At 36.4% G+C, this 26,606-nt stretch overlaps 1 protein-coding gene across 4 annotated transcripts; it reads left to right on the top strand.

Annotated features, from left to right (window-relative positions):
- Nucleotides 1-280: 280 nt before the first annotated feature.
- LOC126855210 (uncharacterized) lies at nucleotides 281-26,422 on the top strand. Of its 4 annotated transcripts, none has more exons than XM_050602638.1 (19): nucleotides 281-971; nucleotides 2,167-2,407; nucleotides 9,348-9,531; nucleotides 9,752-9,818; nucleotides 10,860-10,930; nucleotides 11,093-17,958; nucleotides 18,093-18,223; nucleotides 18,326-19,024; nucleotides 19,101-19,218; nucleotides 19,387-19,511; nucleotides 19,603-19,746; nucleotides 19,906-21,141; nucleotides 21,259-21,680; nucleotides 21,755-21,988; nucleotides 22,283-23,218; nucleotides 23,354-23,483; nucleotides 23,572-23,917; nucleotides 24,000-25,122; nucleotides 25,206-26,422. In XM_050602638.1, exons 3-19 carry the CDS (start codon nucleotides 9,371-9,373, stop codon nucleotides 25,795-25,797), a joined length of 13,401 nt encoding a protein of 4,466 aa, XP_050458595.1. In that variant the 5' UTR covers nucleotides 281-971; nucleotides 2,167-2,407; nucleotides 9,348-9,370; the 3' UTR covers nucleotides 25,798-26,422. The 4 variants fall into 4 exon arrangements, with proteins under 4 accessions (XP_050458595.1, XP_050458594.1, XP_050458596.1 ...); XM_050602639.1 differs by lacking the exons at nucleotides 281-971; nucleotides 2,167-2,407 and adding exons at nucleotides 2,819-3,647; nucleotides 4,842-5,163 and having other exon boundaries at nucleotides 10,866-10,930; XM_050602637.1 differs by lacking the exon at nucleotides 281-971 and having other exon boundaries at nucleotides 1,225-2,407.
- The last annotated feature ends 184 nt before the right edge of the window (nucleotides 26,423-26,606 follow it).

The raw sequence follows: 26,606 nt of genomic DNA on the forward strand, positions 1-26,606 counted from the left end.
ATTGTACGTCACAAGATTAAATTTTTACTTCTCGATTATAATAAAATTTTTACATTAGATATTTTTTTTAATGAAATAGAATTCAGTTATATAAAATCGCTAAATAATGCTAAAGAAATTAGTACGCGCGAAATTAATAAAAAAAAGAACTAAACATGGCGTATCTAGAATTAATATATGCAATGCCCATGAACTATTCGAGGCATGGAAACGTGCGCATGCGCTAAAGGATCTGCACGCTAGAGGGCACAAGATACAAGAAATGACGGATTATCGTTATTTGGGCACAGCTCGCACAGCAGACTTTTACACGGAGACATTTCCTCAGACGCAGAGGCTCGCATTGCATCTCGTCTCCTCGAACCCAGACTTAGACCAGCCTGAAGCATAGTAGAGAAAAAGATTCACGTATGGATCGCAAATCTTGTCCCGTGTGCGTAGTATTGCGAATCGCGGTGGAACGTGATTGTCCGCGATGCGAAGTGCGAGGAGTCGTGTGTGCGAGACGCGAACGCCGGAATCGGAGCAAGAGTTTCGTCCCGCGAATTTTACGCCGAGATATTTTCGAATTGCGATAGACATAATTACGATTACGATTACATCTCGCGACACGGTGATTCGTCGAAGAGGTTAGATTCCGCGACTGACCAGTTTGAACATAGTTGACGTTGAAATTGAAAAATTATTATATAGAATATCGTCCTCTCCCTTCTCTACCCTCTAGATTTCTCGTCGCATTCGTAGCTAAATTCATTCGCGAGAAAACGTTTCTCTCTCTCTCTCTCTCTCTCTCTCTCTCTCACACACACACTCTCACTCTCATTCGTTTTTCCACGCGAGTTTTTCGCTCTCTCAAATTTATTATTGCGATATCACGATCATCCCAGTACTAAAAGTCACAACAGGTCACAGCGTCGCTTTGCGACGATCCGCATGTCTCCATGTTGCGAGTCACGCTATGCGTCTGAATGGTGAGTAATGTTTGAGGCGTTTCCGATTACTTTATAGCAATCACGGTGCCGTTGCGATTAAAATACCACGATCTTATTTATATCGCCGTGTACTCTACGATCCTGCAAGGTCCCATCGAACCTCCCCTCCTTTTGTCTCTCAAATAATAAATTCGACTGACCAGTGGCAATAAACGACCACTATATGCGAGAAATAAGAGAACGCGTACGATTCTCATACGAGATGGAGTGAGGAACTCGAATTACACATTCTCGTTATCGGGAAATGCGACGACTCCGTTGGACGAGTCGCGAGGTAAGAGGGGCATCGTCCGAATACGAATTTGAGGATCGATCGGATGTCGCAATCGTAGAACGTGCATCACGTGGCGATCATAGCTCACAGCTGCGAGCAGGAGAGAACAATGATCGACGGCGCGAGACATGATTTTGTTGCGACGCCATGAACACGGCGGCCATTGCGTAAAGTATCGCGCGCCCTTCGATCAACTCCCTCGCGCGTCCGTCGCAATTAGATCGCGGACGACGAGAAAAAGAGAGCGAAAGGCGCCGCGATCGACGAAGGGACGGAGATCTCGGGAGGGAAAGAAATTATCGCTTGGAGGATTCTACGGGGAGACGGACCGACTGATCGAGGTCGTGTCGAAAGAGAGAGACGATTTTTGTGCGTAGTCGCGCTGGCTTTTCGAGATGCACGTATACACGTATACGTAATGATGATGAATCGTCTTCTGACACGGCAGGTCGCAGTGCTTCGCGTGCGATATCGCTATTACCGGTCCTTGACGCCCCTTTTTCGCCGATAGTGATCGCGGCGAAAGAGATCTTTGCGCGAAATCCAACGGATCGTCGGACTCTTGGAAATTGTACTCTTGATCGATCCCTTTAGCAGAATTATTTGTGACATAATCTACGAATCGTCGAGAAATGTGTCACCACAACTGCACCAAAATTTAACGATAGCTTTTTTTCGGCACAAAGAGTCTCGATACTTTTAACGTAAAAACAACGCGCGTAGTGAGGTGACAAGATAATATTAAGCTCGACGACTCGTCATTACCCTTACTCTTGTTTCGAATATTCGAGCACTTCGAATCTCGAGGCCGAATAAATATATGTCGCGAACGCGAATAATGGAACAATCGTAACGAGTGATTGTTCCAAGCAGTGGCTAATTGGCTTCTAAAAATTTTAGGCAAGACGATATATACATAATTTGTTCTCATCGTCGATATATCGTGCCTAAAACGAACGGTACGAACGAATAATCCATGCAGCTGAAAGAAGAACGTGTTTGAGATGATTCCCATACGAAACAACCTGCGATTCACCGGAATAGGAAGAGGTTATCGCAGTATCTGATCGACATCTGGCAAGGTATCGCGATCGGGACAATGGATCTGGATTGCGTCTTTCTGGATCGTCTTTACGGCAACGTATGTAACGGTATTTAGTGCAATATTTATTATGTGATTATCAGTGCTTTGAGCTAATTGTTTGTTGCTCATAATTGAATTCTGCTGAATTGACAGCAATAACGATAATGGGAAAGACATTGTTATTTATTACAAATCCAACTAAGTACGAAAATAATTGTGTGCCTAACAATAGTGATCGTGCGTAGTATTGTGTATCTTTTGCGAATGCGTTCCGAGCACGAGCGATGATAACTTTCCGAGCCCCGACGATAGCATGAAGTGAGACGTTCCAGGTGAAATGTCAACGGAACATGGAACTTTGTCAGCTATGCGCAGGAAGTCGTTGCGTCAACCTTGCATTGCGAATCGATAGGAATTTGTGTCGCTCGTCCGGAATCTGACTCGCGCCTCTCCGCGAGTTTTATTGTGTTTTTCCCTTTAGGGGTGTAACTTTAAGTGTAATTCATCGGGGAATTTTTATGTACGAATCGAGATTACAATTATATCTGCTTTGTTTTTACGAAAAGACGCTAGCGAAATAGCCTGAGAAAAATTTACATATGCAAAAATAAGCAAGAATAATATGCAGATATTATATAGAGGTAACACATATATATGACTTTATTTAATAGAACAGGCTTCTGAAAGATTGATAAAGTGGATAAAGAGAGCACAACTGCTCTACATAAGAACGTTATTTTGGCATCACATGGGAAATAAGTTAAACCGGCAGTTTGGACCACTAGCCTTGGAATAACGATTAGCTATCTCCTATAATACTGATGGAAGGAATATTGATTATGGTTGATTCTGACCAATATGCGCTTATAATAGTGCAATTGAAGATCGTAGCTGCGACGGATAATCTTCGTGGGTTCTTCTAATCGATGTGCAACGAGTGTTTCAGCGCTGACACAGAACGAGTTCATCGTCGTCGCGTTGTTGTTGCTTTGTCGACGCTCTAGTTTCCCACACGGCGTTGCACACGGCTGTAGAGAGCGCTGCAAGCTCAAAAAAAGGAAATCGTCAGAGGTGATTTAGTGCCGCGAAGTAATTGCGACATTGTGTGCGGTGTAATTTTGTATGCCAAAGCGCAAAGCGAAAAGGGAGTGTCGATGAAACGTTGCGGCTGCACGGTCGTCGCGTTAACAAAAAGAGAGAGAGAAGGCTGGAGCATTGCGGACGCAGGATCGTAACGAGAAACAGGAGACGATCGATGCATTGCCGGCTGATATCCTCGAGTGTAATGATTTATCAGGTGCGCAAAAATGAAGTCGTCTCTCTCTTGTGTCTCTTAAATGTTTTTTTCTTAGAATCAATTGCATCAATACCGGATCTTAATTATGGATCGCTTAGATTTACACGATTTCACTTCGTTATTTGTCAATGTGATAATTTAAATAGGCGATAGTTTTAATTGTGATTTTGTAATTTTTTATTGTGATTTTCTTATATGCGGTGCAACCGGAGATCTCGTAAAATAATTTTTAGCATTTCAATTTTTATGTTTTTAGTATAAATTTGTACTAAGATTCAAGGTTATCGTAATAATGTGTATTATGAAATAATTTTTGGTCGGGTTTTTTAATATTGCTTATTTAGAGAAAAACAATTGTCAAATGGAGACGCCATTATGTTATACGAGTACGGCTCGTAGTTCCGACACGAAAAGTTTATGGCTCTACTATATTCTTTCTATACGAGAGACAATGATCTCTTTTATCCTATACCATATTGTACATTGCATAAAATTTTACATAGCACGAGAGGGAAACTATTTCTGAATTTGTAATGTATTCTTTTATTAACGTTTCACTAGTGATTTACGTAACGAATGACGTGTTGTCGATCATAATTTATTTTTATGTAACAAACTGCATTAAATATCTTTATTATATGTGTATATTTCAGTATATTTTAGTATATTTCAGTATATTTCAATATATTTTACTATACGTGTGTTTCCGCAGTCTAAAAAAATTTTGAGAAATTTTTAAAAACTATTTTTTTTTAATATTAGGAAACGAATTAAAATTTTTTACATGGTACATTAAATGTTATAGAAAAATTTCTTGAACATTTTAAAATCTCTTTAAGACAAAATTTCTACTAATTCTCGAAATAAAATGTGTACGGTTTAATACAAATTTGTGTTATTTAGAAACATATAAGAAATCCATTAGCGATAGATTTGTTAAATATTAAAATATTTAATTCTTTGCATATTTCCATTATATTTTCGAGCTTTTCACAATTCTTAAATATATTGATATTTCTTCGGTCTTCTTGTTATTCGGTCACAGAAAAATAATTATACAGTAGTCTTTATTGGGATCACATATATTGGGTAAATCTTGTAGGCACTTTGATAATTCATATTTTTTAATTCAATATTCTAGTATTTCAACTTTATGATGATGAACTTGATGATCAACTTATGTATTTTTTCTAGTTGAACTTTTCAACAGTCATGCCGACGACTGACGATTGACGAAACTAGCTTTCGCTAGCATGTGTTTCCAAATAGAAAGTTTTTTTTCAATCAAGTGGCGCCGCCATAGCGACATTTGCGCCGTCTACTGGTAGAATTAAACTGTTAACGTTTATTACACATTTGGCCTTCATTTTTCTACTTTTCTGGATCGTAAAATTCTATAGGATAGATATGCAGTAATATACGATACGATATGTGGATAGAATATCTTATAATAGAGTGTGTTGACGAATCGATTAGTGATACTGAATAATTTCGATAAATAAAGTTTTGGACATTGGTACGTATGTGAATCCTCGTGTAGTTAACGACCTGGCGATTTCAACAAATCACGAGTGAATATGTGGCTTTTACCAGTTTGGTTTTATCTTTCACATACAATTTTCGATGAATATCATTTTTGTTCTGATCAGCAGTTTCAGAAAACGTCTCTTGAGGTTTCTAAAGTCTGCACAACTTGCTCAGTTTTTTTTTTTTGTTTTTTTTTAGTTTCATTACCTGATAATCGAAATTTTGATATCTTTGAATGACTAGCTTCTTTTTCGATTTGTTGTACTTCGATTTTCAAACAGAATATCTTTCAAATTTTTATTAATAAAGATTTTTTTTTCCGCATAACTTTTTTCGACTTCAAAATATTTGATTTGAGATCAAATATGGCGTCTTGAAATGATGCGTCTGAATGGCGTCTGAATAAACTTGGGAAGTAATTGCAAGTGTTTTTAAATGGTTAATTCTTACAGAATTTATTTCTATGTTTATTTCCATATGTATTAAGTGTGAGGCTTGAAAATAATTATATGATTTTATCACAAATTTCTAGAGAGATATTTTGCAAAATATGTAAAACATTAAATTAAAATTTTTTATTTTGTTACTATGTTACAGATTGTGACATGTATATGTGTGTGTGTGTGTGTATGTGTAAAATGCAACGTCCTCAGTTCGTATTAATAAATTTTCATTTATTGTGAACAATGTGTGTTAAATAAAGATATAAATGTGTTTATCATGAAAAGAATGCAAAATAAAAAGTGCAAGTTTTTTAAACAACATAGTCTCAGTATCAATTTTTGATATCTGGAATTTGTTGAATTTCACATGGACAAAATTGATTACAATATTGATGCTTACACGAATTTTCGTAAATGCTGAGAATGCAATTGGATGTCAACTTTTCCAATTTCAAAATGGGATATCTTGTAGTATCTTTGTGAATTTGTGAATGTGAAATTAAAATTATGGTGAAGATATATTCAAACTGAAAAAAAAAGAAATTTGTTATTTGAAATGTTATAATGAAGATATAACAACTTTCAAATACATTGTATATTGTTGAAGAAGAAAATATTACGCAATGCTGTACATGTGACATTATGCCATACATATGATATTACAAACTTGCACAATTTAGCGCAAGTTTAAAATAATCTTTCCGGAATATATTATACGGCTTCATATATATATATATATATATATATATATATATATATATATATATATATATATATAATAGCAAATGATTTTTTCAATCTTTTCTTATTCAACGTTATTTGTAAGTTACTTATGTATATAGCAACATTCAGGATTATTTCTTTCTCTCTCTTTCTTTCTCTCTCTCTCGCGAATTAAAAATTATATATTACTCACACAATTCGAATTGATCAAACGATTCTCTTTGGATTATGGCTTATAATCTGAAAAGGATTTTTTTACATTGTTTGCTTGTTATAAATATACCGTTATAAAAGCATTAAACATTGATCTATAAATAAATCCAAAAGAATCATTCTAGTTTTGGGAAAAGAATGTTGTATGTTATGTTATTAGCTGTTTTAAACACCGAAATATCAGTTTTATTTGGAAAACACTTCAGTGCACTGCATGCGGAAGAGGTTGACTGGATCAATATCCGTCTCCTTACTCACTCCTATAATACCATCATTATTAGCTATAGCTTTGGTGGAAAAGTTTACATTTATTACAAAGAAACTAGGGATATCGTAACACTTACGTTAGTGCGTAAGTCTAATGCGACTGCGTGTGCTACTATACACAGTGTTTTATAAGTAATGAATTGTAATGTTTATGTAAAATTTTAGATATGATGAGATGAGGAAATCGTTGACAAGTCAGAAAGAATTTTTTTCATATACCTGGCGTCGCGACACTACCGCGTTGCTTGATTATAACATTTTCTCAGAAGAAGTTATAAATAATAATGACATAAATTTTTTCACATGTATGAGATCATATTATAAAAGATGATAATACTTGTGATAATAATTGTCATAATTTAATGTCGATTGTAATATGATGCTAGTCACAAAGGTATATGAGTTATAAAATCGTCTTGATAAAAAAATTTTGAGAATAACATGTCGAAAATATTGAAAATAAGAACGTTTATAAATCTATTGTATTAAATTCAACTAAATCTTACAATTAATCTATTTATTTTACAAGAAAAAAAAATACGTTCTAGAATCCAATATAGCGCATGACTTATGGTTCACCCTGTACACATTGTGAACAACGGCAGTGACAAAGAGCGCGGAGAATTGTCGGAAAATAATCGATCGTCAGTGAAGTGTATGCGTTGGTTGAAGTGCGGCATCGTTATTCAGCCTTTTGACGAAGATTGGACGCTCGTCTCGAAGGATATTTTCGGCCTTTCAACTCTGTGCATAATCATCAAATAGAAGAAGTTCTAAGAAAATATACTCAAGAGAGAACGACAGAGAGAAAGAGTGCAACTTGTATATTTGGAGTAACGCGCTTATCGTGTGAAATTACGTATTCTATTATTCTGCTGTCAACAACAAAGCAGAATATGAATTAGAAAAAGAGAGAACTGGAAAAACGAAAGAATCAGTATTACACAAGTTGAATAGCTTGATCACTATGAGATATGTATATATTTATTAAACACAATTGTGTACTTTCGTCTCAAAGTAGTTTTTTAATTATATATCACCGAGAGTGTGATTTATGTTAACAACGAATAACAATCTTTATGCTTTACTCCGTGCTTACGATATATTTTATTAATTGCATTGTTCTGTTGTATTTTAATGATACAAACATTTTAAAGAATAGAATTGTGAAATGTGTCATTTTCATTATGTCAATGAAGATTTTTAAGTAAATCGCGCATGAAGATTAATAAATGAAGAGAACCATCAATGAATATATTATATATTATACTATCTATTCGATGATAAATAGATAAATTAATACAATCGAATTAGTTGACAAAAATAAAAACAATTGAATATTTATTGAGATATGAATTTTTCGAGAGATTGAAATTGAGCAAATGACTAAAGAAGCATATTATAACGATTGCATTTATCGCATAATCATCTCTGAAAGATGAATTTGAAATGATTTGCGAGAGCAAAAGATTATGAAATAATTTGTAAAAAATTTTTACAATTTTCAACTGCGTTAATATCAAAGCATACACAATTTATTACTTTGTATCTGATAGGAATAAAAAGAACGACTGTTAAATAATAATGAAATTATTTGACCATGTGTTTTCATCAAGTTATGATAATTAGAATTTTATATACCATTCTTTACAATGACCATTATGTCGACGTAAGTATCTTTAAGACAATTACTGCACATAGAATTAAGAGGACTTTGTGTGCGCGCGCGCATGTATGTATATGTGTATGTTGTTTGCACACATGTTAAAGATCTTATATAATAAAACGCAACTACCATCCTCACCTTGATAAAGATAGAATGATGGAAGAGAAAGAGAGAGAGAGAAATAGAAAAATGATCATGCTTTGTCCATTCATGAATGGGGCTTTTACTAGTTGAATATAATATCAAAAATAATGACACAATAATTCTTAAAAAATCTTTACTAGCATCTTATATTTCCTTTTTTTGGGAGATTTTTTCTATCATTACACAAATATGTCGCATATTCAAAATACCGTAATCTATGTTAAATAAATATATAAATCTATGTTAAATAAATCTATGCTAATATGTTTTATGAAAAAATATAATTTATTTGAAAGTATGTTTTTTTTATTACAAGAAAGATTTTTACTTGATTAGAAAATAATTATATCCTTTATTTTTTAAACAAGCGAAAGTTTCTCAAGAGTCTTATCTAATGTCGAGAGCCGGTATTACCGAAGGCGCTTAAAGTTTATCGAAATCCTAAAATGTTGATCTATCTTGCCTCCTTTTATTTTTGTCTCACTCTTTTAAACAAGCCACCGACAAGATTTATGGGACAATTCTTAGAAAGTAAACAATGTCACACATTAAAACGTCAAAGTTTGAGTACAGCTTTTGTAACACGAGAAAATCATGCAATTTATATTGATATTATGTGTTTTTTAAATTTATTTGTAAATAACATAAATATATAGAATTTAAAAAAATATATAATAATAGTTATGAAAAATAGCATAATTTTCTGTCTAAATGCAGGTTGACAAAAAACAAAGTACAAAATGGACGAAGAAATCGAGAAAAAATTTGCAAAAATGCAAAAATACCTTCCATTTGTGGAAGCGATGATTGAGAGGCTGCAAAACGTTAAGGACAAGGACAATCGGGAAATCCAATTGCAGAAAATGCAAAGTCTTCACGGGATTCTGTCAAACAAGCAAAAGTATGTTGGGTAGAAAATTTATACAAAACTGCAATTTTTTAATAATCGTCTAATATATGAATTTTGCTTGAATAATTTATGATTTTTTTTTTTGTATCGATATCTTTTTATAATTTTTTTACGGATTTATATGATTGTAAAAAAATTAATACTATATGAAAGAATATAATACTGTAATGTAAACGTTTTTTAATTAACTAAAATGTTATTGGCGGAACAGGTTAAAAATCGAGACATTGCAGCGATGCGAGGATGTTTTGCAGAAACTGCACAATAAAGTAGAAAAGGTAGATATATGCTGATATATGCATGTTACATATAAGCACATTGAGTTTGGATATATATATATATATATATACCATAATTTATCTCAATTAATGTTTATGAATAAACTCATTAGATCCATATAGAGTGTTCTAAAAGTTTTGTCTATAAGACCAGGTTTGTCTATAATTATGTTTACGTTCTCAAATACTGAATAAATGAACTTTAGAACACTCTATACATGTCTACATGTATTTTGCTTTTATTCTTTTGTATATATGTATACACTATTAAACATATTGTTATATTTTTGCATATATTTTATTTGTTATTTGCATATATTTTATATGTATTGCACATAAAATAATTAAAGAATTATTTTTTTAAATATTTTGCATATAGATTTAAATATTATCGCTGAGAAAAAAAATTGAAACTTATACTTATCCATTAAAATTTTATGCATTGAAAAATTATGCAGAATTTAAATAAAAAAAAATCATTATGCATATACACATGCATGTATACGGTTAAGAAAATTATCTGTTTGTTTTGAACAGCATATTTTGTATGTATTATTTTTGCACTTTTTTTCATTCTGTTTCTTAATAGAAGAATATGAAATAGAGCAAAATAATATATACTAATTTAATGTAATGTTTCCATTATGTTTACGTCGTATAATTTTATCTCAGGAATGTCGCGGTATTCTCATCATGACAGATTCAATTGAAATTCTTTATGTACAAAATCTATATCAATCTATAGTTCATGATATGAAGAATTCCGGAAATTTGCACTTATTTTGTACGCACTTATTTTAAAATATAATATGATTTTAAATGCACCGCATAGACGATAATGTATAATGAAAACACACAAAATTGTGAACAAGTTTCTTTTTTTGGTCTGTAGAATTGTAGTCGCTTGATACTCAATCCTTTGTTATTCACACTTGTAATCTTGTAATTTGTTTGTATTGTTTTCTTGTACTTTTAAATGTTTTCAGGCTTTCGTAGTGCATGTTTGACTTTTGTGTTTTAATCATTCTAATTCGACTCGAGTTTCAGGGAAATACGCTTGGTTTGCAATTGCCAACTAAACAAAATGATGGCACCACACCGCAATCGTCGACGTAAGTGTTGCATTCATATGAAAATTATAAAAAAAGAAAAAGTGTAAACAATTGTGAACAAAATTTTTAAGTCAAAATTTTTTGCTCAGCATATTCTTAAAATCTGCAATAGATACCAGAAACATTATATACATAAAGAAAGAATTTCTCTGTGATTTTTAGTTCGTTGGAGAATGCGAAATCAGATCAATACAAGAAAACGGCAGGACAACCACAAGACGCGGAAAAGGATATAGAAATCGAAGAAACGCCGGCGAGTCCGGATACAGTCAGATCCTCCAGTCCTGATTGCCAAATTCTACCCACAATAATTCCTATGGAGCGCAACGCGGACTTGTCGAAAAAGAAAAGACGACGACAATTTCGTAAAATACCGGTTATAACGCTTACGGATCGGAGAGAAATAACCATCTCATCGCCAACAGATTCAGAGGATATTTCTTTTTCCGAATGGGATATGCTAGAAGAATCGGAGAGGCATACTATTACAAGCAGAAGCGATCGGCAGTCTTCGCAAGTCGCTTCTAGTCATGACGTAGCAACCGCGGCAAAATTAATTAGTAATAATCTGCCGCAAAAAGTCAACGACAGCAGAAACTATTCGTTGGATTCGCAAGATATACCAACCGTTCCAGTGCCTTCTCTCGGCGGCTCTAGGCGATTAACGTCAGTCCTAGAGAAGAGCAAGTTGATGAATTTAGACATAATAACTGACAACAATTCTTCTAGACCGGAATCACCCGTCAATGTTCCGGAGGTAAGACTCAAATCTCCTGATCCCGAGATACTGTTTGCGAAACCTGCGATTATGTCACCCAGACCAAAAGATAATCACAACACGGCATCGAAGCTACCATCGAAACCGTCGTCAATACCACTTTTATTTTCGCCACCACCTTTCTCGAGTGAGCCTCCGCTGTCAATGGAAGATCTAGCAGAGTTGTTAAACGACGAAAGCGATAGCGAGAAAAGAAATGATAAGACGAGCGAAAATGCTGCGCAGCATAAAAAAGATTCAGGCAATCAGGAAGCGATTAAAGACAAAATATCGAAAAATCCTTTGCTATCAGACAGAGAGAACGAGAAGCGATCAGAGCAGGTGGACAAGCATACAATTAAAATTACTTCTAGAAAATCGAATGCAGCAGGAAACTCGAGCGTGAAGTCAAGCGAGATTAAAGGACCATCTCATCAGTTAAATGATCATCGATTAGTACCGCAAACATCTTTTTCGAATTCCAAATACCAAGAGCCACGTTATGCGGATAACTACGAGAGACATCCACGTCAACGTGACTCTCATGGTCATGAAAGCGCGAAAGATAAGCTAGTTGCTGGCTCCAACATTTCTGAGGAAACATCTCCTCAGATATCAATTCTCTATCATAATATTACGAACAAATCGGATGAGAGAAACGTTCCATTATATCAGAGACGTTCAAGCTTACCACCAGAAGGACGGAAGGATCCGGCACCATCTAGGTCGGAGAGCGAATTTGTGATAGAAGGTATCGACTACTACAATATGCATGTTAATCAAATGCATTGGCAATCTCCCGCGATTGCCACCAACGATCATGCATTTGGTAACCCGCAGTGGACACCTCCCGCATATGGTGGAATAGCCCAATCCTTGCAACCTCAGCATCCTTATCAACATCCGATGGAACCACAATTTAGACCAAATCAGTTTTCGGCTGGTCCAACTTTATCCGCTGGTCCCAGACCGTTAATAACTCCCACTGCACGACCGCAAGACATGAATCACGTGACTACAAGACCAGAAAATATTCGGGAGGATATATCTCCTTTAATGTCTTCTCCCGCGTTTCCGGTCACGCCGCAATACAGAGGCTTTCAAATGAATCAAGGATCTTACGATCCAGCTTTCACTGTTGATAGATCAACGGAGTATCCCCATGTGAGACCGAATTGGGAAGGGCCCGCCAACCGGGTGGGTGAAAATGTAATTCCTTGTGGAATTCAGGAAAATTCTACAGGAACTTCGTATCTACGGCCTAGCACACCGTATCCCTGGGGCACACGGGATAGATGTAATAGAGGCCGTGGGAGGGATGGATATTATGAAAAGAATAGGACAGAAATGAGGCCTGGTTTTAATCGTCGACCCGATTGGCCCCGAGACAGCTTTCCGAATCGTGATCCACGCGTTCGTATGGAGCATAATACGACGAACTTGAATCAGACCAAAGAGACTAGTGGTTCCGTTCGAGATCCACGCCTTGCCAAAGATAAATACGTGAATACATCAACTAAAGCCAAAGACGCCGTTCACAACGAGAAGGATTCTAGAAAACGGCCGCCGATCATAAAAACAACAAAAGGAAAAACTAAATCGCAAAAACCAGAACCTGAGAAAGAGAAGATTGACAAGCTACCAAAAGACAGGATGCAGTCGCCGTTAGAGAGTCTGTATGGCGTGATTGACACGAAGGCCAGTCAAAACTCTGGTTTGCAAAAGTTTAAGATTCCCAAAATTAAGCGGCCCGAACCACCACCAAATCGCGTCTCCAATAAGACGAAAGAGATCGATAGCATTTCACGTGGCTTGTCGCGTACAAAAAGCGATAAGAAAAAAAATAAAAATTCACGTGTTGAGAATACGAACAAGGATGATGCAAGCGCTGAAGTAAGCAGCAGTAGCGACAGCAATCGCGTAACGGAGGACTTGTTCCAGTTAAAGCAAAATAATACTGCAAAAGAAGCAGAAGTTATCTCGTCTCTTGTCACAGAAACTAATAAGAGTGAAGTGAAGATTGGTGAAGCAGATTCGGTGACAAGCGATTCCAAGTTTAATGATGTAGAGAAAAGCAAGAAGAATGAATCGGAAGCGGACGAGTCAAAGCCGAAGGAAGAGGTAACACAGGAATGGATCGAGGCGCTTATTAGGAAATCTTTCGAATCCGGTGAAGGAAAAAAATTATTTGAACAGGCCAAACTGATACAAAAGCTTGGGGAGGCATTGGAGACGAAAAAGCTCAAAAAAATCAAAAAGATTATTGAGTCTGAGTCCGAAAGCAGCTCGGATAAAGATGAAGCTAAGGTTGAAGCGAAGAAAACTTCAACCAAGAAGAAAAGACGAGTAATTGTGTCGGATAGCTCGGATGATGATTGTCTTGCAGAGAGACTCGAAGTTTTAACTGCCGATCTTGATACGAACGAAGAGAGAACATCAGTTTCTACAACAGATCTTAAAAATTTGGAAGAGAAAAATGAAACAACGGTATCTGATAATATAAGTAAAGATCTAGTTGAAGATGTTACTGCGAAGAAAAATAATAGCTTATCAGAAAATCGTGACGGAAAATGTGATGTTCAAGTATCTGACAATAATAAAAGTAAAAACGCACGAATAAAGAAAAAAAATAATAAGGATAAAGATCGGTTAAAAGATAGTAATGAAAAGACTGATGTTCAATCAGAAAGCAATAAGCAAGTAAATAGTCGATTAGAAAATGATGATAAATCGAAGAAGCAAACCGAAGATAAAATTAATCAAATATCTACAGAAAAATCCAAGGATAAAAGTAATATAGAACATTCGTTGGATCAAGATAAAGATGAAACAGAATGCGCGGAACCTAATATTGCAGATCGAGTTAATGAAATTTCTGGTGATAAACCAAAGACAAAAACGAAGAGAAGAAATTCTCTGGAAATGTTGCAAGAAGATATCAGAGAAATGTTTATTAGTGAAGGCGTAGTGACAGCAACAGGTTATCGTATGTGTCGATTATTGAAGGAAGATCAGCCAACTGCAGGAATGAGCCCGGGCACACTATCAACGAGCTCTAAAAAAGATGAAACGTCGAGCGCGACTGAGACGATCGCAGAATCAAATACCGAAGCGATAGATAACAACACTAAGTCAAAGAAAGCTTTGAGACCTCGAAGTATTGGAGAGTCAAGTAAACCGAAAGCTAAAAATAAAAAGGATATTAAACGAACTCGTAATCTACGTTCTAAAGAATCTATTCCTAATTCTGATAGTGAGGAGGATCAACCGTTGGCTCTACGAACTGAGAGGTTGAACAGCGCTGGTGGTAAGATATCGAATCAAGAAGGGGATTGTGGCGAGGAAATCAATGATCCGCTACGTAGATCTAAACGCATCTTGCATAAAGATGTTGTAAAGGAATCACGAGTGGTCGTAGAGAAGACGGATATTGCAAATATAGATTCGTCTAAAGTTATGTTTGATAGTTCGTCCGATGAGAGTTTTGGCATAGATGTGTCCGAGTTAGCCGCAGCGGTGGAAGTCTCTCTTCGGCCAGAGAAGCAGTCCGATCAGGATTCAGAGGATCCGAGTTTGAGGCGACGACAAACTAAGAAAAGCGTGAGTAAACGAAATTCGAAATCGAAGAAAACGTCCTTACTTAACGATGACAAAAGTGAGGACGGAATGTCTTTTACGGACGAGGAGAGCGTGCTATCGGACATTTCCATGTCGAGTAGCACAATTGTCGGAAAAAGAATAAGTGGTGGCTCAGCTAGAACATCCACTAGAGAGGAATTGTTAAGTAATATCCTAGTGGGATTGGTGCCGGCAACGACAGAGAAGAGCACATCGTTAACCGACAAGGGTAATGAAGCGGATCTCGATGAGGACACGAACGAACCGTCAACTGAGACGAAAAAGATTTCAACGAAGAAGAAGAAGAAGAAATCTAGTTGGCAGATGGGAATAGTGTCTACTAAGAAAAAGAAAAAGAAAACCGCTTTCTCTAAAACTGCTCAGACAAATATCGAAGAGACAAATACTGAAATCAATGTTCCAATGGATACCACAGAAGATAATCGATCGATATCGGAAGATAACAAGGCTATAGCGAAGGAAAAACCTTCCATACATAATCATAGTGTAGATGACGTAAATGTAAATTATTTAGTAAAATCCGACACTAAACCACCTATAAAAACCGATAGTTTTGATATAGATTATAACGAATTAAACTTGGCGTTATCAGAGTCTTTGGATGCAATTAAGGAAGCACTTTCGAACGAATCGCTTATTTCCATCGAGGAAAATAAACCTACAATAAAGATTGAGGCAGAAAGTACAACAAATGCTGTTATCATCGCGCCACCGTGTACTGCTACCACAAAAACACTTTGCAAAGAAAAATTAAATATCGTTTATGACAAGCAGATGGAGGAGCTCTTTCACAAAATCGAAATTAAACAATTGATGGACTATATATGGACCGGTCAGGACAAGTACAAGTGCTTGTTGTGCATTTTTACGGGCAAAAACATTGTTCATCATTACAAGATGAATCATCCCGGACAAGAGGTACTAATTGCGCGTCTCAACCCGACGAATGCAGAAACTGCGATTTTAGAGAGTAGCGCGACTATAGCATCCGCGACAGAAACAACAAGTCAGGTATGCAAGTTCCACTGCAGATTTTGTTACTATGTCACAGAAGGCGCGGCAGACGTGGCGCTCGAAGCTTTTTACGAGCATTGTACTACGCACACAGGTGAATACAGATTCCACTGCAACAGTTGTTCTTATCAAGCGGTAGCCAAGGCATCTATGAGAACGCATTATTATAAAATGTGTCGTAAGCACAACGACACATTTAACGAGTCTGCATCCGAGGATGCTGTGCCGCAGGAAGGCGCCGTTTACGGTTACCTATGTCGCAGTTGTAATTATGTGCAACTGAAGCGGCATAATGTAGAGGCCCATGTTGCGTTTTGGCATCGAGATACTAAAATAAGTACTGAAATTCTGAAGATTAATATGTCTGCGACGGGCGTTGAGAATGTCGCGAGTAACAGCGTTGACATATTGCGAGAACCGATTTCTGCCAACGCAGAAGAATCTTTCGTTATAGAAACAAAACCGAAAATTTCTGGACTTGAAGATGTGGAACACAAAGATGTGCTGGAGATGAATATCGTGAGGGAAGTATCTCAAGACAACAATGATAATACCAGTGAAGAATACATTCTACGTGAACCAAAAACGGAGGAAGCAGTCGATATCAAGGAAGAAGAAACGGAAGAAAGATCAGGAGTGTCTCAAGAGCAACCGGAAGGATCGGTGAGCACTGGTAATTTAAGCGTATTTGTTTGCCCGCCGGAGTTAGAAAACAAAGAGGATGAAATACAGCGGGAACGGCAGAAGATGATGCAGGAAATTGCTCATAATATCGGTATTCTAAAGAACTATTCTAAACCAGGTTTGTCCATAATAGATAAACTACAAGACAAGATGCGCACAGATACAATTGTTAGTCCTGTTTCTGAATGCGATTCGTCAGCGCCGAACGTTCCGGAGATAAGAGAAAATCCTTCATTGCTTCTCACGAGTTCTACCGTAGAATCCGAAAACAATATAATCATCAAGGAGGATGTGCTGAGTCAACCGAATAGTCAAGAAAATCTCTCTGCTTCCACAGAAGAACAGTCGATTACTAATAAATCAGAGACGAAGGACATGACGAACGATAAAGCAGATGGGATAAAGATCCGGGATCCTCTCGCAATCATGGATCCGTGCAAGAAAGACGATGAGAGCGATGGTGAAATCAGCGATAACGAGCGTTCGGCGCCAATCTTCGAATCGGATTCTAGTAGCGAGCAATCGGATTTCGAGCCGCCAACCGATGTCAACATGATCCTTAAGGAGACATCAAGCATGAACGCTTCGTTGTCGCGGGATCCGATGCTGACAACAATTCAGAGATTGGCAGCGCAGCTTCAGAATGTCAAGCCGTTGGAGCCTGTGCCCGAACCAATAGTTGACATTAAAGTGGAGATTAAAAGCGAACCCATGTCGTCGATCCCGAATCCACCGGATGTCATACCGATCGCCACTGCCAAGCGTCTGTTGGCGAAAGAATTAAATGATAAGAATTTGTCGGAAACACCGGTGCCACGCGGTGATGTCAGTCCACCCAAGAAATTCATCAGGTTAAGGCGTCTGAGCGGTGACATGCTATCTGTGCCGGTACAATCATCAGGTAATCAAGAGGACACGCGAGTTTGCAGTACAGGTGGGATTTACATGTTGTGATAGTATTCTTCATAATTTAATTAATCAAGAATCTCTGGAGAGTTTTACCAATTAATATTTAATAATATAATATATATATATGAATTATAATGGATCAAATTATTTGATTGTTAGACGGAACTCAATCGGATAGCGCAATAGATATGTCACAGGCTGACACAGAGGAAGAGTGTTCGTTTTTGAAGATTGAAAATGTGATTAGCCTCGCGCCCAAATCTGATAATACTGGGAATGAAAATTCTATTGTAAGTGGAGGATATATATCGAAATATTTTCTTATCTTTGAAATATTGTCAAAAATATTTAACTTATATCATTTTTATTTTGTTATTACATTATTCTCACAGGTAAATGACATCAGAAAAGCAGTGGAGATCTCTCCGAAGAATAAAGGGATACCTACTATTCTGAGGAAATCCAACCAATCTATAATATTGAAGAAGTTGAACATTATACCGCAGCCATTGGCGAACGCTCAGGTTATTCAACCTGCTACGTCGGAGCACATGACGTTGCTTCCGATTAAAAGTCCGCCAACGTCCTTGACAAAACCTATTAGCACTCATCGTTTAGCCACGAATTTTGTGCCCATTGCCCCAAAGATGCGACAAGTGACTGTTTCGTCGGCAACCCCGTCCAATTTGAAGATACTAAAGGTAGTACGAACGCCTGTGCCGCTACTTAAATCTTCCAAGGATATATCGTTCTCTATTGCAATGAAGCTAAAGTCCAGAGACGCATTCGCGGCAATGTTGACAGAGACAAAACTGATTCATTTCTTTAAGTGCATGGGTCATGATTGCCATTACACGACCGACTCTATGTCACTATATTCTGAACATTATCTCCAGCATTGCAATGAGACTAGTAAGCGGAACAATAGCATACCACCATACGATTACGAGAAGTGCGCTTATTGCTACATATCTCTAAACAACTGGAACAGCATGAAAACTCATTTATGGGAAAAACACAGTCTGTGCCGATATCAATGCGTTTATTGCTTCTATCGGGCAATTACGCCATCCTATGTACAACAACATCAAGTAATTAATTTCAGCTATTATTTTAAATAAAGAAAATAATATATAATAACTATGACTGATACATTAAATTTTTCAGATGATTTGCCATCCCGGCAGTAGGAGTTACTTTTTAGTAGGTAAAATGCTTAAACCAGTCCAAAAGCAGGAAGACATTAATCGTCAAGATTATGTAAAGCCATTTGTGTGCAAACAGGGTATGTCATTACAATAATTCTGATAATTTATAATACAACATAACATTTTTTGCATAATTTTGTATTACAATTGTATTACAATATTTTAATATATTACAAAAAAATATATTAACAGAATAAATTATATATAGCATCTTATTGTGAATAATTAATATGAATCAATTTTAGATTGTGGGCAGTTTTTTTATACACTTGAAACATTTGTTATGCACTTAAAGACAAAACACCAATCCTCTCATTTCACGTGTCATTTGTGTAACTCTGTACATGAAACGATAAAATCATTAATGTCTGTAAGTATATTCTCATTCATTTCAACTGTTGTTGAAAATGGAGAAAATGGAGAATGATTGTATTATTTATTTCATGTTTTTATACTTATAGCACTACAAGATGCACGGATATTCCAAGTATCAATGTGTATATTGTTTACATGGTACTGAGATGTTAACTGAGATGCACCAACATTTAAGCACTTTTCATTACAATCGATTACCACAAACCATTGAGCGCTCGTTTCCTCCAACGGTATAATTGCTATAATTAATTAAACAAGAACAATGAAAACATTATTATCATTATATCAAAACCACACTTTTATTTTAAATATGTTTTGTATTATTATAACATCGCGATTTGTTTTCATTAATCGTCTTTATTTAACATATATACATGTATTATCTATAGATAGAACGCAATGCGGACGTTATACAACAACTTATTATGCGAACATTTAACGAGCTTATAAAGATGGACGAAAAAAATATCGAATTAAATGTTAACGATTCCAAAAAGGATACTTCCATGAAAGATGCAATAAATGATCAGATTTCTTCATCAAATGTAGAAATTGCTTTGAATCCAGAACAGTTTAATGCACCAAACAACTCTACGGTATCCAGCTTTACCGATGAAAGCAGTTGTAATAATATGAGTAATGTGAAAGCTAGTGTCAATGTTTCCAATACTTCAGAAAAACAGTCTACAGATGCATCTTTCGCTGATGGTATCATTGAAAATGCAAATAAAAATATTACTGAGAAAGAACCTCTACAAAATAAATCCTTCCTGCAAGGATCGGAGAAGGGCAAGTTAAATATTGTAAATCAGATTCTTCAAGAACGGGAATTTGAGCTACTATCGTGTATAAATGATTCTAGTACAGTGGATCCGTTAGAACTCTCGAGTGAATTCGATTGCAGTGACGAATTTGTCAATACCAATCTTCTAGATAATCCGGAATTTTTGAAAAATCTTGCCATTGATTCTAGTAATGCATCATTCTCTAATGATGATGCGGCAACGTCTGCGGATAAAACGGAGGACAGTGATATCGAGATTTTGGAGAATATTGAAAGCGAAAAGAAAATTGGAGAAAAGAATGTTGAAGATAATGCAAATCGTCTAACGATGAATTTAAAATCTTCCGTTAAACTAGAAATTGAAAAAAAGGAACAGCCTGCACTATGCGATAATGATGAAAATAAATGCACATCCCTAAAGGCATCTACGAATACATCTGCAGACGTGCAGTCAGAAAAACCTTTAACTTTGGACGATATCAAAGATACCGGTCGTGCTGGACTTGAATTGTATAAATGTGGTTACCTAGAATGCAGTTTCGCGGCGCCGAATGCGACTTTATTAAAGATGCACATTAAGAAATGTAATTTTGGAGAGCCTGTCAGAAATTTATTTTGCCCGCATTGTAAAAAACGTTTTATTAAAATCGGTTTTCTTCTGGAACATATGAAAGCTCACGGATTGAAGCGTTTCGGATGTTCATTATGCAAGAATAGATTTGCGGTCTCGTATCAAGCTACGGCGCATATGAAGACGAAACATAAACATCTCAACACGAAATTAGTCCCTGCAGATCCAACAAATCCATCGGTCGAAGGTCTCTTTATTGTGCAAGCAACTGTAAGTTTTTTTCACTTTAATAATTATTTATTAAATTTAAATTTTAAACAAGTATTATATATATTCCTTAAAAAAAAAGTTTATTATATAATTCTTTCCTATATGTAAATTTTATAGCCTTTTGGATCCACTGAACGGAAAACCAAGAAGCGCAAAGGTGCAAAATCCGGAGTGGGACAAGAGTCTGAAAAATCTACAGATATCGAGAAGTTATCGTTCAGTCCTGACGAGATAGAGCAATTACCACGTCAGGCGATTTATAATCGGGAAGTCCAGTGCGCTGTGTGTCCTTACACAACGAAAGTTCGAACAAACATTATCCGGCATTTACAATTACACGCGAAAGATCAAACTGTGCCCGAGAGCGGACCTGTCAATCCCGTTCCCTGTTTAGATAAAAAGGAGAAAATGTTCGATAAGATGGTGAATCTGGCGAGTAGCTCGCATCAAAACGGGCGAATGGGTGGAAAACCGAAAGAAACTGTCAAAGAAAGCAAGGAAGACGATAGTATACCAAAGTTTATACCGGAACATAAAAGGTATATATCGGATTTAAGATTGCAAAATATTACGACATTTAGTTTCAACAATTATTAATTTTTTTCGCGAATAGGTACGTGTGTAGCGTGGCCGAATGTAATTATCTAACGGTGGATGAAGCGATGTTGAGATATCATTTGAAGGCTTTACATTCAGAAGAACCGTATTTTCGTTGTCCGCATTGTCCCACACCGTCACCAGGTCAAGAGAGCCAGAATATAGCGATCGATAAGATGGGTGTTCACTTAAAAATGCACGATACAAGGCTCTATAAATGTTCTCACTGTAATCACCATCATTATCACAGGTTTGCATATATTTATATAATTTTTCAACTCTGTGGCGTGAATGATTATTATTATTTTATTTTTTAATAAAATTTTTTGCGTTATATACAATGTTACAATTTTAAAACATGTGACAAGTATTACTCTATATAATAGTAATTATTAATATTACTGTATAATTGAAATAACAGATATAAAATATAATACTGTTCATCCGATCAAAAGAATTGATATATGAAAAAAATATTACACTTGTCAGATGTTTTAAAATCTTTTTCTTGTGGCGGAAGTGCACTTTCTATGCTTTCTGATAGTATTGAAATATCATCCAGACACGTTGTGGAGCGGCATCTTACCGATAAGCATCCAGAAAAGAGACCATTCGTGAAAGTAGTTAGAGAAATTGAGAATGCGGAGAATGTTCAACAACCGATTAACGAAGAAACGGAGGAAGAAGCTCCTGATCCGGACGGTAATCATTGGAAGTGTAATCTTTGCGACTTCAAATGTGTTTACAAAGCTGAAATAACTGTCCACGCGGATACCATTCATGGCGAGAATAATCAATACAAGTGTACCTTGTGCTCATTCAAGACGAGCGGAAAAGTAGTTCTCGAACAACACATGAGCAATAAGCATGATTCCAATGTCGATTATATTGTGATTTATCAGAGGATAAAGGGAGTCAACAAACGTAACGTGGAAACTACGGAGCAAGGTGGGCAGGATGAGCCTTTCGATACGACGCCGCTTTGGAGCAGAAGTGCGCCGCGAATTCGACATATTCGCGGTATTCTTTTAGAAGAGGAGATTGAAGAGCCCGTGATGTGCGAAGGGTTATCGTCTCCTTCAAAAGTATCTCTGGGTAAACGCAAAAACGACATAGAAATCTCGACAAAGCCAGCTAAGATGAGATCAGCCGGAAAATCAGGTGATGATAATAATAAACAGCTTAAAGAGAAATCGAAGAGATCGCTCTCGTGCGACAAACCATCTGAAGAAGCGGAAAGTGACGGACGAGTTAGAAAGGAAAGTGAGCAGAGCAAAAATAATACAGCGCGTGATGTCAACAAATCGTCTAAAGATTCTAAAACGAGTGCACCTGATTTGAATGACTCGGATGTGGGAAGATTTGGACCTTATGGCAAGCCGGATGGTAACTTATACATCTGTACATTGTGTAATCATTTCAAAACCAAGTATAAGCACGATATGAGAGATCACCTTTACAGGGAGTTAAATTATGCAAGGTAAGTGATATTAAATCTTAGAATGCAAATACAATTTGTTTTCAGATTTATCTGCGCATTATGACATTTTTAAAAGTTGCTTACCTTTTTGCGAAAATATTATTATTAAAGGAGTTTATATGTATTCATCTTTAGGTGGCATTGTAAAGCTTGCGGATATTTATCGGTGAATCGTAATGCGTTAATACAACATTTCGGAAAACGCCATAATGGAGAATCTCCGGAACATGAGCCACTCTCTCCGGATAACGCGATTGAGGATTGGGTATGCTCTTATCAAGATTTATTAATCTTTTGTATCAAGTTAGAAGCGCCAGAAAAGCGAGAAATATTAACGTATATAAATTTTCTAGGTAATGACTTTACTGAAGAAGCAGACTGATATGATCAAGGCGGCATCTAAAAACATCAATGTTACCTACAAAAGTGTCGAGTTATCCGAGAATACATCTGGAAGTGCTGGAAATCGAGAAGTTGATAACACAATTTCTCCCCAAAAAACCCAAACTGAGAAGAGAACTGTAAATCTCGCGCCTACAATATCTAATCTACAGAGCGATATCCTTCGAGATGTTAATAGGAGTAGCATAGATACCGATGATGGTGATAGCAGAGACAACGAGGATCTTATTATCGATATAAAAGAAGATGAAGCACTCGAGAATAAGAACAACGAAAATAAGCCCAAAAACGATAAATGTAAGTATAGATCATGTTCAAAATTATATCTCAATCTCTCCAATATCAACTAAAGTATATCATATACGATTTTTACGTGCAGTTTGCGAAAAGAACGAAGAGATATCGGAAAAACCACTTGTTTGCAAACACTGTCAGATGATCTTTAATCGTCCGCGCGGATTAAAGCTGCACATTCAATACTCGCATTTGAAACGACTCGGATTCTTGTGTCCTTACTGCGACCGCAGTACCAACTCGGAGACGATGATGCGTCAACACATTCGCTCAAAGCATCCGAAGGATCCGGAAAAGATTATACACAATCCATCCGCTTGGGAAAACACGAAGCTGACGAACGAATTCTGGGAGAAGGAATATGGTATTGTTTGTCCGCTAAAAACTAAAAAGAGAAAATTAAACGCAGAGGATGCCAGCGATGCCACTGCAGGCAATCGCGCGGACATGCGAGAGAAGTGCGAGGTGTGCGGTTTCACGGCCATGAATTACACCGGTCTGAAATCGCACATGAGATCGCATACCACTCCCAAGCATAATCTCAAGTGCTCATATTGCACTTACAGTTGCTCCTTCAAGGCCGAATTGCTGGAGCATTGGGAATTTAATCATCCTACGATGCAGTTTAAGTACCAGGAATTATTGACGGCTAGATCCTCCTGTGGCGAGACGATAAGTAAGTCGTCGATGCCTAAGAAACAGGATATCGATACATGTGACATGTTAGATGACATAGAGGAGGAAGAGGAGGAGGAGGAAGAAGAGGAAGAGGAATCTGCAATATCTGCTGGCAAATTGACGCCGACGATAATCTACAATTGCTTCTATTGCATTTTTCGCAGCAATTCATTGTCGTCCGTCAAGCGACATTGGAGTTATGTGCATAAGGAATCGAAAGGTCCGGAAACCGCTTTCAACGCAAAAATCAATCTACCGTTTAAGTACAAGGAGATACCTCTATCGAGATTATCATCATCCAAGGATTGTGCGAACAAGAATGTCATCAAAAAATCGCCTCGCGACTTCGTAGAGCGGTCAGAAAATCTATCATCGATCGTGGTTCAACGACGCGGATGGATCTGTCAGTGGTGCCAGGAATTTTGCGAGACTGACAGTGATAGAATGACGCATCAGAACATGTTTCATTCTCATCTGCCGCAGAAATGGCAGGAGCAGCTGCAGCAACAGAAGCAGGATCAATCGAAAGGGTAAGATCGCATTGTACCTTGTACGCTGCTCTCGCCTCTATAAAAAGACGCTTAATTAAACAATGCGAATGTCTATATTTTAGCACGCCGATACGGCTCTCTGCATATAATACTACGAAATATTCAAGTCCCGTAGTAAAAACCGAAAGTATTCCTAACTCGGGTATGGAGAACTTGATAGTGAATCAGGCTAAGCGGAGCCTGGATTTTAGTAATGTTGCGATGAAGAGCATCCAGAAACATATTTCGGTGCTTAAAGGTGGCAATGCTAGCGGTGGTCATCAGGCCGTCGCGAGAAAGTCTACAACAAGATCCATTATCTCGAATGCGAGACCAGGTCCGCGTGTGTTCAAGACTATCGCTCGTAAATCCACGAATCCGAAGCCAAGATATCCATCAAGCACTTTTATGTCATACCACGCGCAGTCGATATCACGCAGCATAAAAACAAAATTAGATGCGGGAGAGACGGAGAGTGAACCGTCCTCCCATTACGGAATACCAAGCAGTCCAATTAATCTGGCCGAGTTGAACACGTATATGGTAGTTGGAGGTCATAATATGAGATTAACTTGCCTCACTCTGTCTACGTTGATTAATATTAATCCAAAAATATTATTGAAGGATATCAGGAAAGATCCTAGATATGCCACGATTTTGTCGAACTCCGACTAATGTCATATTTATTTTTTTCACATAATAGATAAATAGGTCGATATATAATTTCGTATTATATGGAGATTCAGGATTTTTCATCATTAATAATGATTAAATTACCGCGAAAATTGATATATGAGTAGAACTACAATACAAAATTTTATTTATAATTTTTGTACGAAACTTATTTACGATATCAGAAACAAAAAACAATTAATGTCGTTTGTATCTTTTTATTTTTGATTTCTCCGTTTCATAGAATGCTACATGTATATAGTAAAAGTGATGGTACACAATTAAAAAACAGCATTAAAGAAAAAAATCATATAAACGATTAGTACAATTAAAAAGTTAGTAGAATATTTTATTTTAAAAAATGTCGTCTCAAGTATATATTAGACATGATACTTTTATATGATACCGAACAAACATATATGATCTGTTGAAATTGAATTTGTTAAATTTATAATTACATCACAACTTATCATGCTAATTATCGAAAAAATTAAATAAAAAACTATTTTTAATATCTTTTCTAAAATTAGCCATTTTTGCATCACTCAACATTGCATTCATTTCACTCAAAATAGCAAAACAATTTTAATATGAAATAAGGAAATGAAATGTCATAAAATATATATATATATATATATATATATATATATATATATATATATATATTTTTTTCCTTCCCTTCTTTCTCTCTTTTGTACTATGTAAATATCTTTTATTTAAATATTTTATTATGCTTTTTTATTTTTACGAAAAAATAAAGATAAGCTTTAGTTCAAAATCCTACAATACACTATTTTAGCAACATTTAGTGT

The sequence above is a fragment of the Cataglyphis hispanica genome, chromosome 15 (genome assembly GCF_021464435.1).
Source record: "Cataglyphis hispanica isolate Lineage 1 chromosome 15, ULB_Chis1_1.0, whole genome shotgun sequence".
NCBI lineage: Eukaryota > Metazoa > Arthropoda > Insecta > Hymenoptera > Formicidae > Cataglyphis > Cataglyphis hispanica.

Excerpts from the sequence above, each read along its gene's own strand:
- LOC126855210 (XM_050602638.1), top strand. The coding sequence starts at position 9,371 with ATGGACGAAGAAATCGAGAAAAAATTTGCAAAAATGCAAAAATACCTT. Across the intron at positions 21,989-22,282 it reads AATCACCATCATTATCACAG|TATTGAAATATCATCCAGAC; the intron begins GTTTGCATATAT and ends GCTTTCTGATAG. Across the intron at positions 23,918-23,999 it reads TAAGCCCAAAAACGATAAAT|TTTGCGAAAAGAACGAAGAG; the intron begins GTAAGTATAGAT and ends TTTTACGTGCAG.